This window comes from Heptranchias perlo, unplaced genomic scaffold (assembly GCF_035084215.1).
Source record: "Heptranchias perlo isolate sHepPer1 unplaced genomic scaffold, sHepPer1.hap1 HAP1_SCAFFOLD_308, whole genome shotgun sequence".
In the NCBI taxonomy this organism is placed as follows: domain Eukaryota; kingdom Metazoa; phylum Chordata; class Chondrichthyes; order Hexanchiformes; family Hexanchidae; genus Heptranchias; species Heptranchias perlo.
Window position 1 is genome coordinate 270,271 of NW_027139320.1, and position 14,650 is coordinate 284,920.

Consider the following 14,650-nt stretch of genomic DNA (forward strand, 5'->3'; position numbering starts at 1 on the left):
AATGTGGGAGTTGGGTAAGCACCACTTTTAAAAGAGAACATTTTGGAGGGATGTGGGAGGGGAAAGAGGAACTAATTGGAGAGCTCCACCGCAGAGCCAGCACAGGCGCGAGGGGCCGAATGGCCTCCTTCTGCGCTGCGTGAGTCCAGGAGCTGTGTGTTCTGTACGTGGTCAAAGGGGGGAAGTGGGGGTTGCAGGGCAGGAGTTGTGTTTAATCGGATAGAAAGTCAACCCAAGGGGCGAATTTGGAGAACCTCTTTCCCACCGGTCCTGCCCCAACCCAGTGCCCCGTCTCCTCCCCCCTCGCCATGACCATGTAATAGACTGACCTCCGCCTCCCACTGTCGCCCCCCCCCAATATCTGGCCATAGAATGATGCAGCGCAGAATGAGGCCATTTGGCCCATCGTGGCTGTGCTGGCTTTTTGAAAGAGCCATCCAAAATGAGTCCCAATCCACCCCCACCCCCCCCCCCTCCGGACCCCTGCTCTTCCCCCCATTGCCCTGCAATTTTCTCCTCTTTTCAAGTATTTATCCAATTCCCCCATATTCGAAAGTTACGATTGAATCTGCTCCCACCGCCCTATCGGGCAGTGCGTCCCAGATTGTAACAAGTCACAGCGTTAAAAAAAATTGGGTTCACCTTGACGATTTCCATCGCTCCCGCCATTGGCGGCCGTGCCTTCAGCCGCCCGGGGCCCTGAGCTCTGGAATTCCCTCCCTAAACCTCTCCGCCTCTCTCTCTCTCTCCTCCTTTAAGACGCTCCTTAAAACCTACCTCTTTGACCGAGCTTTTTGGTCACCTGTCCCTAATTTCTCCTCATGTGGCTCGGTGTGAATTTCTGCCAGATGTTACAGCTTCTGTGAGGCGCCGGGGACGTTTTACTACGTTAAAGGATAACACTTGTCTGGGGCGCAGAGATTCTAAGTGGGGGGGGGGGGGGACAGGGGGTCTGCTCACACAGTGAGAGAGTCAATGGGCTTCTTCTCGCATCTTTGAGTCTTCTCGTGTTCTCAATTTGAACACTTTCAAAAGTCTTCGATCGAAACCCACTCTCTCCCTGTGCCCAGGCAGGTCGTAGCCAGAATTCTTGTCCTTGTTTCCAAATGGCCCTTTCCCACCCTATATCCACGACCTCCTGCTTTCTACAGGTCAATGTGGAGAGAGCGGGGCAGTGGGATTAGTGTGGGATTGATACAGGGCTATGGGGAGAGAGTGGGGCAGTGGGATTAGTGTGGGATTGATACAGGGCTATGGGGAGAGAGCGGGGCAGTGGGATTAGTGTGAGATTGATACAGGGCTATGGGGAGAGAGCGGGGCAGTGGGATTAGTTTGGGGATTGATACAGGGCTATGGGGAGAGAGCGGGGCAGTGGGATTAGTGTGAGATTGATACAGGGCTATGGGGAGGAGAGCGGGGCAGTGGGATTAGTTTGGGGATTGATACAGGGCTATGGGGAGAGAGCGGGGCAGTGGGATTAGTGTGGGATTGATACAGGGCTATGGGGAGAGAGCGGGGCAGTGGGATTAGTGTGAGATTGATACAGGGCTATGGGGAGAGAGCGGGGCAGTGGGATTAGTTTGGGGATTGATACAGGGCTATGGGGAGAGAGTGGGGCAGTGGGATTAGTGTGGGATTGATACAGGGCCATGGGGAGAGAGCGGGGCAGTGGGATTAGTGTGGGATTGATACAGGGCTATGGGGAGAGAGCGGGGCAGTGGGATTAGTGTGGGATTGACACAGGGCTATGGGGAGAGAGCGGGGCAGTGGGATTAGTGTGAGATTGATACAGGGCTATGGGGAGAGAGCGGGGCAGTGGGATTAGTTTGGGGATTGATACAGGGCTATGGGGAGAGAGTGGGGCAGTGGGATTAGTGTGGGATTGATACAGGGCCATGGGGAGAGAGCGGGGCAGTGGGATTAGTGTGGGATTGATACAGGGCTACGGGGAGAGAGCGGGGCAGTGGGATTAGTGTGGGATTGATACAGGGCTACGGGGAGAGAGCGGGGCAGTGGGATTAGTGTGGGATTGATACAGGGCTACGGGGAGAGAGCGGGGCAGTGGGATTAGTGTGGGATTGATACAGGGCTATGGGGAGAGAGTGGGGCAGTGGGATTAGTGTGGGGATTGATACAGGGCTATGGGGAGAGAGTGGGGCAGTGGGATTAGTGTGGGATTGATACAGGGCTACGGGGAGAGAGCGGGGCAGTGGGATTAGTGTGGGATTGATACAGGACTATGGGGAGAGAGCGGGGCAGTGGGATTAGTTTGAGATTGATACAGGGCTATGGGGAGAGAGCGGGGCAGTGGGATTAGTTTGGGGATTGATACAGGGCTATGGGGAGAGAGCGGGGCAGTGGGATTAGTGTGAGATTGATACAGGGCTATGGGGAGAGAGCGGGGCAGTGGGATTAGTTTGGGGATTGATACAGGGCTATGGGGAGAGAGTGGGGCAGTGGGATTAGTGTGGGATTGATACAGGGCCATGGGGAGAGAGCGGGGCAGTGGGATTAGTGTGGGGATTGATACAGGGCTACGGGGAGAGAGCGGGGCAGTGGGATTAGTGTGGGATTGATACAGGGCTATGGGGAGAGAGCGGGGCAGTGGGATTAGTTTGTGGATTGATACAGGACTATGGGGAGAGAGCGGGGCAGTGGGACTAGTTTGGGGATTGATACAGGGCTACGGGGAGAGAGCGGGGCAGTGGGATTAGTTTGGGGATTGATACAGGGCTATGAGGAGAGAGTGGGGCAGTGGGATTAGTTTGGGGATTGATACAGGGCTATGTGGAGAGAGTGGGGCAGTGGGATTAGTTTGGGGATTGATACAGGACTATGGGGAGAGAGCGGGGCAGTGGGATTAGTTTGGGGATTGATACAGGGCTATGGGGAGAGAGTGGGGCAGTGGGATTAGTTTGGGGATTGATACAGGGCTATGGGGAGAGAGTGGGGCAGTGGGATTAGTGTGGGATTGATACAGGACTATGAGGAGAGAGTGGGGCAGTGGGTTTAGTGTGGGGATTGATACAGGGCTATGGGGAGAGAGCGGGGCAGTGGGATTAGTGTGGGGATTGACACAGGGCTATGGGGAGAGAGTGGGGCAGTGGGATTAGTGTGAGATTGATACAGGGCTATGGGGAGAGAGCGGGGCAGTGGGATTAGTTTGGGGATTGACACAGGGCTATGGGGAGAGAGCGGGGCAGTGGGATTAGTTTGGGGATTGACACAGGGCTATGGGGAGAGAGTGGGGCAGTGGGATTAGTTTGGGGATTGATACAGGGCTATGGGGAGAGAGTGGGGCAGTGGGATTAGTGTGGGATTGATACAGGGCCATGGGGAGAGAGCGGGGCAGTGGGATTAGTGTGGGATTGATACAGGGCTACGGGGAGAGAGCGGGGCAGTGGGATTAGTGTGGGATTGATACAGGGCTACGGGGAGAGAGCGGGGCAGTGGGATTAGTGTGGGGATTGATTCAGGGCTACGGGGAGAGAGCGGGGCAGTGGGATTAGTGTGGGGATTGATTCAGGGCTACGGGGAGAGAGCGGGGCAGTGGGATTAGTTTGGAGATTGATACAGGACTACGGGGAGAGAGCGGGGCAGTGGGATTAGTGTGGGGATTGATACAGGGCTATGGGGAGAGAGTGGGGCAGTGGGATTAGTGTGGGGATTGATACAGGGCTACGGGGAGAGAGCGGGGCAGTGGGATTAGTGTGGGGATTGATACAGGGCTACGGGGAGAGAGCGGGGCAGTGGGATTAGTTTGGGGATTGATACAGGGCTACGGGGAGAGAGCAGGGCAGTGGGATTAGTGTGGGGATTGATACAGGGCTACGGGGAGAGAGTGGGGCAGTGGGATTAGTTTGGGGATTGATACAGGGCTACGGGGAGAGAGCGGGGCAGTGGGATTAGTGTGGGGATTGATTCAGGGCTATGGGGAGAGAGCGGGGCAGTGGGATTAGTTTGGAGATTGATACAGGGCTACGGGGAGAGAGCGGGGCAGTGGGATTAGTGTGGGATTGATACAGGGCTATGGGGAAAGAGCGGGGCAGTGGGATTAGTGTGGGGATTGATACAGGGCCATGGGGAGAGAGTGGGGCAGTGGGATTAGTTTGGGGATTGATACAGGGCTACGGGGAGAGAGCGGGGCAGTGGGATTAGTGTGGGGATTGATACAGGGCTATGGGGAGAGAGTGGGGCAGTGGGATTAGTTTGGGGATTGATACAGGGCTACGGGGAGAGAGTGGGGCAGTGGGATTAGTTTGGGGATTGATACAGGGCTACGGGGAGAGAGCGGGGCAGTGGGATTAGTGTGGGGATTGATACAGGGCTATGGGGAGAGAGTGGGGCAGTGGGATTAGTGTGGGGATTGATACAGGGCCATGGGGAGAGAGTGGGGCAGTGGGATTATTTTGGGGATTGATACAGGGCTACGGGGAGAGAGCGGGGCAGTGGGATTAGTGTGGGGATTGATACAGGGCTATGGGGAGAGAGTGGGGCAGTGGGATTAGTTTGGGGATTGATACAGGGCTACGGGGAGAGAGCGGGGCAGTGGGATTAGTGTGGGGATTGATACAGGGCTATGGGAAGAGAGCGGGGCAGTGGGATTAGTGTGGGGATTGATACTGGGCTACGGGGAGAGAGCGGAGCAGTGGGATTAGTGTGGGGATTGATACAGGGCTACGGGGAGAGAGCGGGGCAGTGGGATTAGTGTGGGGATTGATACAGGGCTATGGGGAGAGAGTGGGGCAGTGGGATTAGTTTGGGGATTGATACAGGGCTACGGGGAGAGAGCGGGGCAGTGGGATTAGTGTGGGGATTGATACAGGGCTATGGGGAGAGAGCGGGGCAGTGGGATTAGTGTGGGGATTGATACAGGGCTACGGGGAGAGAGCGGGGCAGTGGGATTAGTGTGGGGATTGACACAGGGCTATGGGGAGAGAGTGGGGCAGTGGGATTAGTTTGGGGATTGACACAGGGCTATGGGGAGAGAGCGGGGCAGTGGGATTAGTTTGGGGATTGACACAGGGCTATGGGGAGAGGGTGGGGCAGTGGGATTAGTTTGGGGATTGATACAGGGCTATGGGGAGAGAGTGGGGCAGTGGGATTAGTGTGGGATTGATACAGGGCCATGGGGAGAGAGCGGGGCAGTGGGATTAGTGTGGGATTGATACAGGGCTACGGGGAGAGAGCGGGGCAGTGGGATTAGTGTGGGATTGATACAGGGCTACGGGGAGAGAGCGGGGCAGTGGGATTAGTGTGGGATTGATACAGGGCTACGGGGAGAGAGCGGGGCAGTGGGATTAGTGTGGGGATTGATTCAGGGCTACGGGGAGAGAGCGGGGCAGTGGGATTAGTTTGGAGATTGATACAGGACTACGGGGAGAGAGCGGGGCAGTGGGATTAGTGTGGGGATTGATACAGGGCTATGGGGAGAGAGCGGGGCAGTGGGATTAGTGTGGGGATTGATACAGGGCTACGGGGAGAGAGCGGGGCAGTGGGATTAGTGTGGGGATTGATACAGGGCTACGGGGAGAGAGCGGGGCAGTGGGATTAGTTTGGGGATTGATACAGGGCTACGGGGAGAGAGCAGGGCAGTGGGATTAGTGTGGGGATTGATACAGGGCTACGGGGAGAGAGTGGGGCAGTGGGATTAGTTTGGGGATTGATACAGGGCTACGGGGAGAGAGCGGGGCAGTGGGATTAGTGTGGGGATTGATTCAGGGCTATGGGGAGAGAGCGGGGCAGTGGGATTAGTTTGGAGATTGATACAGGGCTACGGGGAGAGAGCGGGGCAGTGGGATTAGTGTGGGATTGATACAGGGCTATGGGGAAAGAGCGGGGCAGTGGGATTAGTGTGGGGATTGATACAGGGCCATGGGGAGAGAGTGGGGCAGTGGGATTAGTTTGGGGATTGATACAGGGCTACGGGGAGAGAGCGGGGCAGTGGGATTAGTGTGGGGATTGATACAGGGCTATGGGGAGAGAGTGGGGCAGTGGGATTAGTTTGGGGATTGATACAGGGCTACGGGGAGAGAGTGGGGCAGTGGGATTAGTTTGGGGATTGATACAGGGCTACGGGGAGAGAGCGGGGCAGTGGGATTAGTGTGGGGATTGATACAGGGCTATGGGGAGAGAGTGGGGCAGTGGGATTAGTGTGGGGATTGATACAGGGCCATGGGGAGAGAGTGGGGCAGTGGGATTAGTTTGGGGATTGATACAGGGCTACGGGGAGAGAGCGGGGCATTGGGATTAGTGTGGGGATTGATACAGGGCTATGGGGAGAGAGTGGGGCAGTGGGATTAGTTTGGGGATTGATACAGGGCTACGGGGAGAGAGCGGGGCAGTGGGATTAGTGTGGGGATTGATACAGGGCTATGGGAAGAGAGCGGGGCAGTGGGATTAGTGTGGGGATTGATACAGGGCTACGGGGAGAGAGCGGAGCAGTGGGATTAGTGTGGGATTGATACAGGGCTATGGGGAGAGAGTGGGGCAGTGGGATTAGTGTGGGGATTGATACAGGGCTATGGGGCAGAGCGGGGCAGTGGGATTAGTGTGGGGATTGATACAGGGCTATGGGGAGAGAGCGGGGCAGTCGGATTAGTGTGGGGATTGATACAGGGCTACGGGGAGAGAGCGGGGCAGTGGGATTAGTGTGGGGATTGATACAGGGCTATGGGGAGAGAGAGGGGCAGTGGGATTAGTGTGGGGATTGATACAGGGCTACGGGGAGAGAGCGGGGCAGTGGGCTTGTTCTGGATCGCCTCCTCCTGTGCTGTAAGCCTCTCCAGCTCCGTGGTAAAATGATTGGCTCTATAACTTTGCCTTTTCCACCCTCTCCCCCATCTCAGGAAGACGCTCGGTTTGGCTCCAGCCCTCTGGCTCTGCTCACTGCCACCTGTAACAAATTCGGAGGCTCTAGCCCCCTGAGGGATCCGTCCACTCCGGGAAAAGTAAGTCACAACGCGGGGAAGAAGTGCTACAGCCCCAACTCTGACCTGCTGGTGTCCAAGGGCCGAGGTGCCGAGGGATTGGGAGACGCGTACTCCGGTGGTTGCGGGAACGGCCTGATGTCTCCCTCCAGCCCCCAAGCCTCGGCCGTCTACGGGAGCGATTACAACCCCTTCTCCCACTCCTTCCAAACCCCCTCGGCCGGCCAGGACCCTTCGCTCTTGGTCCCCAAGGGCCACCCGTCGGCCGATTGCCTTCACGGCGTCTACTCCTCGCTGGACATGGGGCACCCCTACGGGTCGTGGTACAAAAGTGGCATCCATCACGGCATCCCCAGCACCTCCAGCAACGCCACTCCTGCCTGGTGGGACGTGCACCCCCACAACAACTGGCTGAGCAACCCTTCCCAGACCCCGGACGGCCTCCAGGCTTCCTATCAGTCGGTGACCTCCCAGCCGCCCATCAACCCTCAGCTCTCCGGTTACAGCTCGGACTTTAGCTCCATCAACCATTACTCCCCGGTGGGCCTGGGCTCGACCTCCGCTCTGCTGCCCTCCAGCCAGCACATGCTGCCCCAGGACATCTTCAAGGCCAAACCGGCGGTCAACAGCGCCATGGCGGACAGTCCCATCGGGCTCAAACCCTCGCGGGGGGCCTCCTACGCGGGGGGCTCTGGCCGGGCCACGTGCGACTGCCCCAACTGCCAGGAGATCGAGCGGCTGGGAGCGTCGGGGGGCAACCTGAGGAAGAGGGCGGTGCACAGTTGCCACATACCGGGCTGCGGGAAGGTGTATGGCAAAGCATCTCACCTCAAGGCGCACCTGAGGTGGCACACCGGCGAGAGGCCCTTCGTCTGCAACTGGCTCTTCTGCGGCAAGAGGTTCACCCGGTCGGACGAGCTGGAGAGACACGTCCGCACCCACACCCGGGAGAAGAAGTTCAACTGCCCCCTGTGCAGCAAGCGTTTCACCCGCAGCGACCACCTCAGCAAGCACCAGAAGACCCACGGCGAGGCCGCCAAGCAGAGCAACGAGAGCGACGCGGAGAGGCCGGACCCCCGGGAGGCTGCGTCTCCGGCCGGCGGCCTCCAGGGCGTGACCCCCAAAGCTGCGGAGAAGGCGGGCCCGCCCGACCAAGGGGGCCTCCTGGAGATATGAGCAAGAGTTTTGGGAGGGCGGTTGGGGTTTTGCGGAGGGCGGGGGGGGTGGGGGGGTGGAAGGATAGAATGAGTCGGCGGGGTGAGAGGTGGGAGGGAAAGCAATATTGGGGCACCGATTCCGCCCGCTGCTCTCTCCTACCTCCCCCAAAGCCCCCAGTCACCCCCTCCCCGCCCCCGCCCCCGCTCCCGCCATCTCCAAGCCCCAAATGGGAACGCGGACGGGTTGACGAGAGGAGGCGTCCGTCGACGCGAGAGGCCGCAAGTCTTTTGCCATCTACGCGGCCCGGAGTTCTCCAAGACCTGCCGGCCAGATCAGAGAGGTGGGGGGGTGGTGGGGGGAGAATTGAAACCCGCAAGGCGCGAAGGGAACTCCGGAATCATCTCAGGGAAAAGGTGGGCGGGTGGGCGGGCGAGGAAAGGTTGGAACTGAATCTTTTAAAGCAAAATAGCCGCGCCTTGAGATCGGAAAAGGGGCCGAGGGGGGGGACGGGATATCTCGCTGTAACATATGGGACCGTGTAGATTATATATTTAAAAAGTTAAAAAAAAAGTTGTATCAGACGTATATTTATATAAGTTATGGTAGCTTGACTCGACCATGGGTGATTCCGCGTGAAATAAATCAAAGGGACAGATTGCCCAATTTGCCGGGGGGGGGGAGCCGGGAGCCGGGAGCGGGAGAGGGCGGTAGAGATATATTTAGGGTCCAAGGAAGATAATTTTTAAAATGAAAGTTTTGGCTCTTTCGGGTGAGGGGGCGGACGCCAGTATAACGCGGATGTTGCTTGTCGACGTTAAAAGGGAGAAGGGAGGTGAGGGAGGGAGGGAGGGAGGGAGGGAGGGAGGGTAGAGGCGGGGGGGGGGAGGAGGAACGGGACATTTAAGTTCTACTTAAAGTGCCTTTGGTCAATCGAAACGTCCGAGGCAGGCACCCGAGGGTGGGGCGGGGGGGTCGTCAAGGGAGGACGGGTGGGTTGTAAACGGACGTGTTCACTTTTAAACTAGGGGGCATGGTTATTGTGTGTGTGTGTGTGTGTCTGTCTGTCTCTGTGTGTTTGTATCTGTGTGTTTGTATCTGTGTGTGTGTGTTTGTGTGTGTCTCTCTGTGTTTCTCTGTGTCTATAAAGTGGGTCCGTGTTTGTGTGTCTATCTGTGTGTGTGTGTGTGTCTGTGTGTGTGTGTCTGTGTGTGTCTGTCTCTGTGTGTTTGTATCTGTGTGTGTGTGTTTGTGTGTGTCTCTCTGTGTTTCTCTGTGTCTATAAAGTGGGTCCGTGTTTGTGTGTCTATCTGTGTGTGTGTGTGTGTCTGTGTGTGTGTGTCTGTGTGTGTCTGTCTCTGTGTGTTTGTATCTGTGTGTGTGTTTGTGTGTGTGTCTCTGTGTCTGTGTGTTTGTATCTGTGTGTGTGTTTGTGTGTGTGTCTCTGTGTCTGTGTGTTTGTATCTGTGTGTTTGTATCTGTGTGTGTGTTTGTGTGTGTCTCTCTGTGTTTCTCTGTGTCTATAAAGTGGGTCCGTGTTTGTGTGTCTATCTGTGTGTGTGTGTGTCTGTGTGTGTGTGTCTTTGTGTGTCTGTCTCTGTGTGTTTGTATCTGTGTGTGTGTGTGTTTGTGTGTGTGTCTCTGTGTCTGTGTGTTTGTATCTGTGTGTTTGTATCTGTGTGTGTGTTTGTGTGTGTCTCTCTGTGTCTGTGTTTCTCTGTGTCTATAAAGTGGGTCCGTGTTTGTGTGTCTATCTGTGTGTCTGTGTGTGTGTGTGTCTGTGTGTGTCTGTCTGTCTCTGTGTGTTTGTATCTGTGTGTGTGTTTGTGTTTGTGTGTGTCTCTCTGTGTCTGTGTTTTTCTGTGTCTATAAAGTGGGTCCGTGTTTGTGTGTCTATCTGTGTGTCTGTGTATCGGTGTGTCTGTGTCTATCTCCGAGACTTTGTTTGATTTTTTTTTTGATGCCTGCGATTATCCACAGTTGCGTCTGTATGTCTGTGTACCTTATGTATTCCTGTGTCTATTCCTGTTTGTGTCTGTCTGCATATGTGTGTGTGTGTGTATGTGTCTCTGTAAGTATCTATCTGTCTGTGTGCCCCATCTGCCTGTGTGTGTGTTTGTATCTATCTGGAGGTGTATTTGTGTGTCCGGATGCGTGATCCTATGTGTTTGCACGTGTGTGTGTGTGTGTGTGTGTGTATGTTTTAAATATCTGTCTGTATAAAGTGTTTCACTATTTGTGTGTCTGTCTCTGTGTGTTTGTTTCTGTGTGTGTCTGTCTCTCTGTGTCTTCGTCTCTGTTTTTCTGTGTCTATAAAGTAGGTCCGTGTTTGTGTGTCTGTCTGTGTGTGTGTGTGTTTGTATCTGTGTGTGTGTTTGTGTGTGTTTGTATCTGTGTGTGTGTTTGTGTCTGTCTCTCTGTTTTTCTGTGTCTATAAAGTGGGCCCGTGTTTGTGTGTGTCTGTATCTGTGTGTTTGTATCTGTGTGTGTGTTTGTGTCTGTTTGTGTTGGTCTCTCTGTGTCTGTGTCTCTGTTTTTCTGTGTCTATAAAGTAGGTCCGTGTTTGTGTGTCTGTCTGTGTGTGTGTGTTTGTCTCTGTGTGTCTGTGTCTCTGTTTTTCTGTGTCTATAAAGTGGGTCCGTGTCTGTGTGTGTGTGTGTGTGTGTGTGTTTGTGTCTCTTTGTGTCCGTCTCTCTGTGTCTCTGTTTTTCTGTGTCTATAAAGTGGGTCCGTGTTTGTGTGTGTCTGTCTGTGTGCGTTTGTATCTGTGTGTCTGTGTGTGGTTGTGCCTGTGTGTGTGTGTGTGTGTGTTTTTCCGTGACTGTCTGCACAAAGCATCGCCTCACATTTATTTGCAGGCTGCACTCCCCTCTCTCTGTGGTTTAATTTAGAGATTCCACATTTCAAGTTGTAAGGCACTTTTCAAGTAGCGCACAGCAACGGGACAGTCTCATTTACAAAAGTTACCGACGCTCAGGACTTTTTTAAAAGAAGGTGTTCCCTCAAACCTGACGCGTGGGTGGCGTGAAGCAAATCGTGTTTCTCTGTACTTAATTGTTTCTTTAATTGTTTAAATTGGAGGCTGTTTTTTAAAGAAAAAATGTTAATCTTTGTTTAAAAGTAATTTGAATTCATCCTTATTTGCGTGTTTGTGGGTTTTTGTGTGTGTATGTATTTATGTGTCTGTGTATTTGTCTGTGTGCTTATATGTTTGCGTCTGTGGGTTTGTCTGTGAATGTTTGTGTGTGTTTATGTGTCTGTGTGTTTGTGTATGTGTCTGCATGTTTGTGTGTATGTTTATGTGCATGTGTGTGTTTTTGTGTCTGTGGGTTTATTTGTCTATATGTGTCTGTGGGTTTATGTGTCTGTGTCTGTATATCTGTGTGTGTGTTTATGTGTCTGTGTGTTTGTGTGTGTGTCTGTGTCTGTGTGTATTTATGCATCTGTGTGTTTTTGTGTGTGTATGTGTATGTGTTTATGTGTCTGTGTATTTATATGTCTGTATGTCTGGGTTTCTGTGTGTGTCTGTGTCTGTATGTCTGTGTGTTTGTTTATGTGTCTGTATGTCTGTGTGTGAGTTTATGTATCTGTGGGTTTGTGTGTGTGTCTGTGTATGTATGTCTGTGTGTATTTATTTGTCTGTGTATGTGTGTATGTTTGTGTATCTGTGTGTGTTTATGTGTCTGTATGTGTGTGTCTGTGTCTGTATGTCTGTGTGGTGCGTGTTTATGTGTCTGTGTATGTGTCTGTGTCTGTATGTCTGTGTGTGTGTATTTATGTGCCTGTGTGTGTGTCTGTGTCTGTATGTCTGTGTGGTGTGTGTTTATGTGTCTGTGTGTGTGTCTGTGTGTGTGTGTTTATGTGTCTGTGTGTGTGTCTGTGTCTCTGTGTGTGTGTGTTTATGTGTCTGTGTCTGTGTGTGTGTGTGTTTATGTGTCTCTGTGTGTGTCTCTGTGTGTGTGTTTATGTGTGTGTGTGTGTGTGTGTGTTTATGTGTCTGTGTCTGTGTCTCTGTGTGTGTGTTTATGTGTCTGTGTGTGTGTTTATGTGTCTGTGTGTGTGTGTTTATGTGTCTATGTGTGTGTCTCTGTGTGTGTGTGTTTATGTGTCTGTGTGTGTCTCTGTGTCTCTGTGTTTATGTGTCTGTGTGTGTCTATGTCTCTGTGTGTGTGCGTGTGTGTTTATGTGTCTGTGTGTGTGTGTCTGTGTGTGTGTGTGTTTATGTGTCTGTGTGTGTGCGTGTTTATGTGTGTGTGTGTCTGTGTCTGTGTGTGTCTGTGTCTGTGTGTGTGTGTGTGTGCGCGTGTGTGTTTATGTGTGTGTGTTTATGTGTCTGTGTCTGTGTGTGTGTGTGTGTGTGTGTGCGCGTGTGTGTTTATGTGTGTGTGTGTTTATGTGTCTGTGTCTGTGTGTGTGTCTGTGTCTGTGTGTGTGTGTGTGTGTCTGTGTCTGTGTGTGTCTGTGTCTGTGTGTGTGTGTGCGCGTGTGTGTTTATGTGTGTGTGTGTCTGTGTGTGTGTGTCTGTGTCCCAGCAGAGAGTTGTGAGCGGTAGGTTCTGCTGATTTATATCGAGGTAGTCGATGCTGATACTGTAGTTGAAGTTGATCTGAAGAAAGTTTTTTTTGTTGGTAAAGTAATTAAAATTTGACAAAAGAATCACATTGTTATTTATTTCATTGTTATTTTCCAAATTTACTTCAGTTGCAGCAGGTGTTCAGTCACAGCACCTTGACACACATCACACCCGTGGTATAGAGTGGACGTAGTATCATGAGCACGGTGATAGTTAGTGTGAGTTAACGTGCACAGTGGTAGTTAGAGTGAGATAGCCTGCAGATTGGTAGATAGAGTGAGGTAGCCTGCAGAGTGGTAGTTAGCGCGAGTTAGCGTGCAGAGTGGCAGTTAGCATGAGTTAGCGTGCAGAGTGGTAGTTAATATGCAGAGTGGTAGTTAGCATGAGTCAGTGTACAGTGATAGTTAGTGCAAGTTAGCATGTATGGTGGTAGTTATTGTATCTTCGTGCAGACACTGGTAGTTAACGTGAGTTAGCATGTACAGTGATAGCATGAGTTAGCATGTAGAGTGGTAGTTAGAATGAGTTAGTGTGTACAGTGATAGTTAGTGTGAGTTAGTGTGTACAGTGGTAGCTACATAAGTTAACATGTAGAGTGGTAGTTAGCATGAGTTAGTGTGTACAGTGATAGTTAGTGTGAGTTAGTGTGTACAGTGGTAGCTAGCATAAGTTAGAGTGGTAGTTAGCATGCAGTGTGGTAGTTAGTGTTTTCAGTGGTAGTTAGTGCGAGTTAACATGCAGAGCGATGGCTAGAGTGAGTTAGCGTGGGTTAGCATGTACAGTGGTAGTTAGCATGAGAGGGCATGTACTGTGGTAGTTAGCATGAGTTAGCATGTACAGTGGTAGTTAGTGTGAGTTAGGGTGTACAGTGGTAGTTAGTGAGTTAGCATGTACTGTGGTAGTTAGCATGAGTTAGTGTGCGCAGTGGTAGTTAGCGTGAGTTAGGGTGTACATGGTAGTTAGTGTGAGTTAGCATGTACAGTGGTAGTTAGCGTGAGTTGGGGGTACAGTGGTATTTAGCGTGAGTTAGAGTGTACAGTGGTAGTTAGCACTGGTTAGCATGTACAGTGTCGTTAGCGTGAGTTAGCAAGTACAGTGTCGTTAGCGTGAGTTAGCAAGTACAGTGGTAGTTAGTGCGAGTTAGTGTGTACAGTGGTAGTTAGTGCGAGTTAGTGTGTACAGTGGCAGTTAGTGTGAGTTAGGAAGTACAGTGGGAGACTGGGTTAGTGGGTGATCCCAGGGACTGGTAGTGGTGGTTGAGAGACGCCCAACCTACCATTACCCGGTCAGTCTTGGCTGCGATGCCCACTCACTGACCAACCGACCGTCCATTTAATTTAATTTTCCAAAAAATATATTTCTGAACTGTGCCTTCGAGTAGAACAGGTCAAGGAGGAGGGAGGGGGAGACCAGATTAATTCCGGAGGGTGCCTTTCTACAGAGGGAGGGGGAAATGATCGCGAGATGCCTTGAATTCACTGATACCCATAACAAGCTGGTACACGAGTGTGTGTACACCTTAAATATACAAAGGCTAAGGAACACAACGAGTTCAGTACTGAAAGTAACAACTCCCATCTCTACAGCCCCTTCCAACACCTCGGGACGTCCCAAACCGTCTCACAGCCAATGAAGGACTTTTTTTTTTGAAGTGCGGTCACTGTTGTAATGTAGGAAACGCGGCAGACAATTTGCGCACAGCAAGATCCCACAAACAGCGATGCGATAAATGACCAGATAATATGATTATTTTTTTAGTGATGTTGGTTGAGGGATAAATATCGGCCCCAGGACACCGGGGAGAACTCCCCCTGCTCTTCTTCGAAATAGTGGCCGTGGGATCTTTTACATCCACCCGAGAGGGGCAGACGGGGCCTCGGTTTAACGTCTCATCCGAAAGACGGCCCCTCCAACAGTGCAGCGCTCCCTCAGTACTGACCCTCCGACAGTGCGGCGCTCCCTCAGTACTGACCCTCCGACAGTGCGGCGCTCC

At 52.6% G+C, this 14,650-nt stretch overlaps 1 protein-coding gene across 1 annotated transcript in view; it reads left to right on the plus strand.

Annotated features, from left to right (window-relative positions):
- Window positions 1-8,105, plus strand: part of LOC137311221 (transcription factor Sp7-like) — a 55,530-nt gene extending 47,425 nt beyond the window's left edge. The window contains exon 2 of the mRNA XM_067978540.1: window positions 6,849-8,105. Coding sequence (XP_067834641.1) covers window positions 6,849-8,105 — 1,257 coding nt within the window. The remainder of the gene's footprint in view (window positions 1-6,848) is intronic.
- The last annotated feature ends 6,545 nt before the right edge of the window (window positions 8,106-14,650 follow it).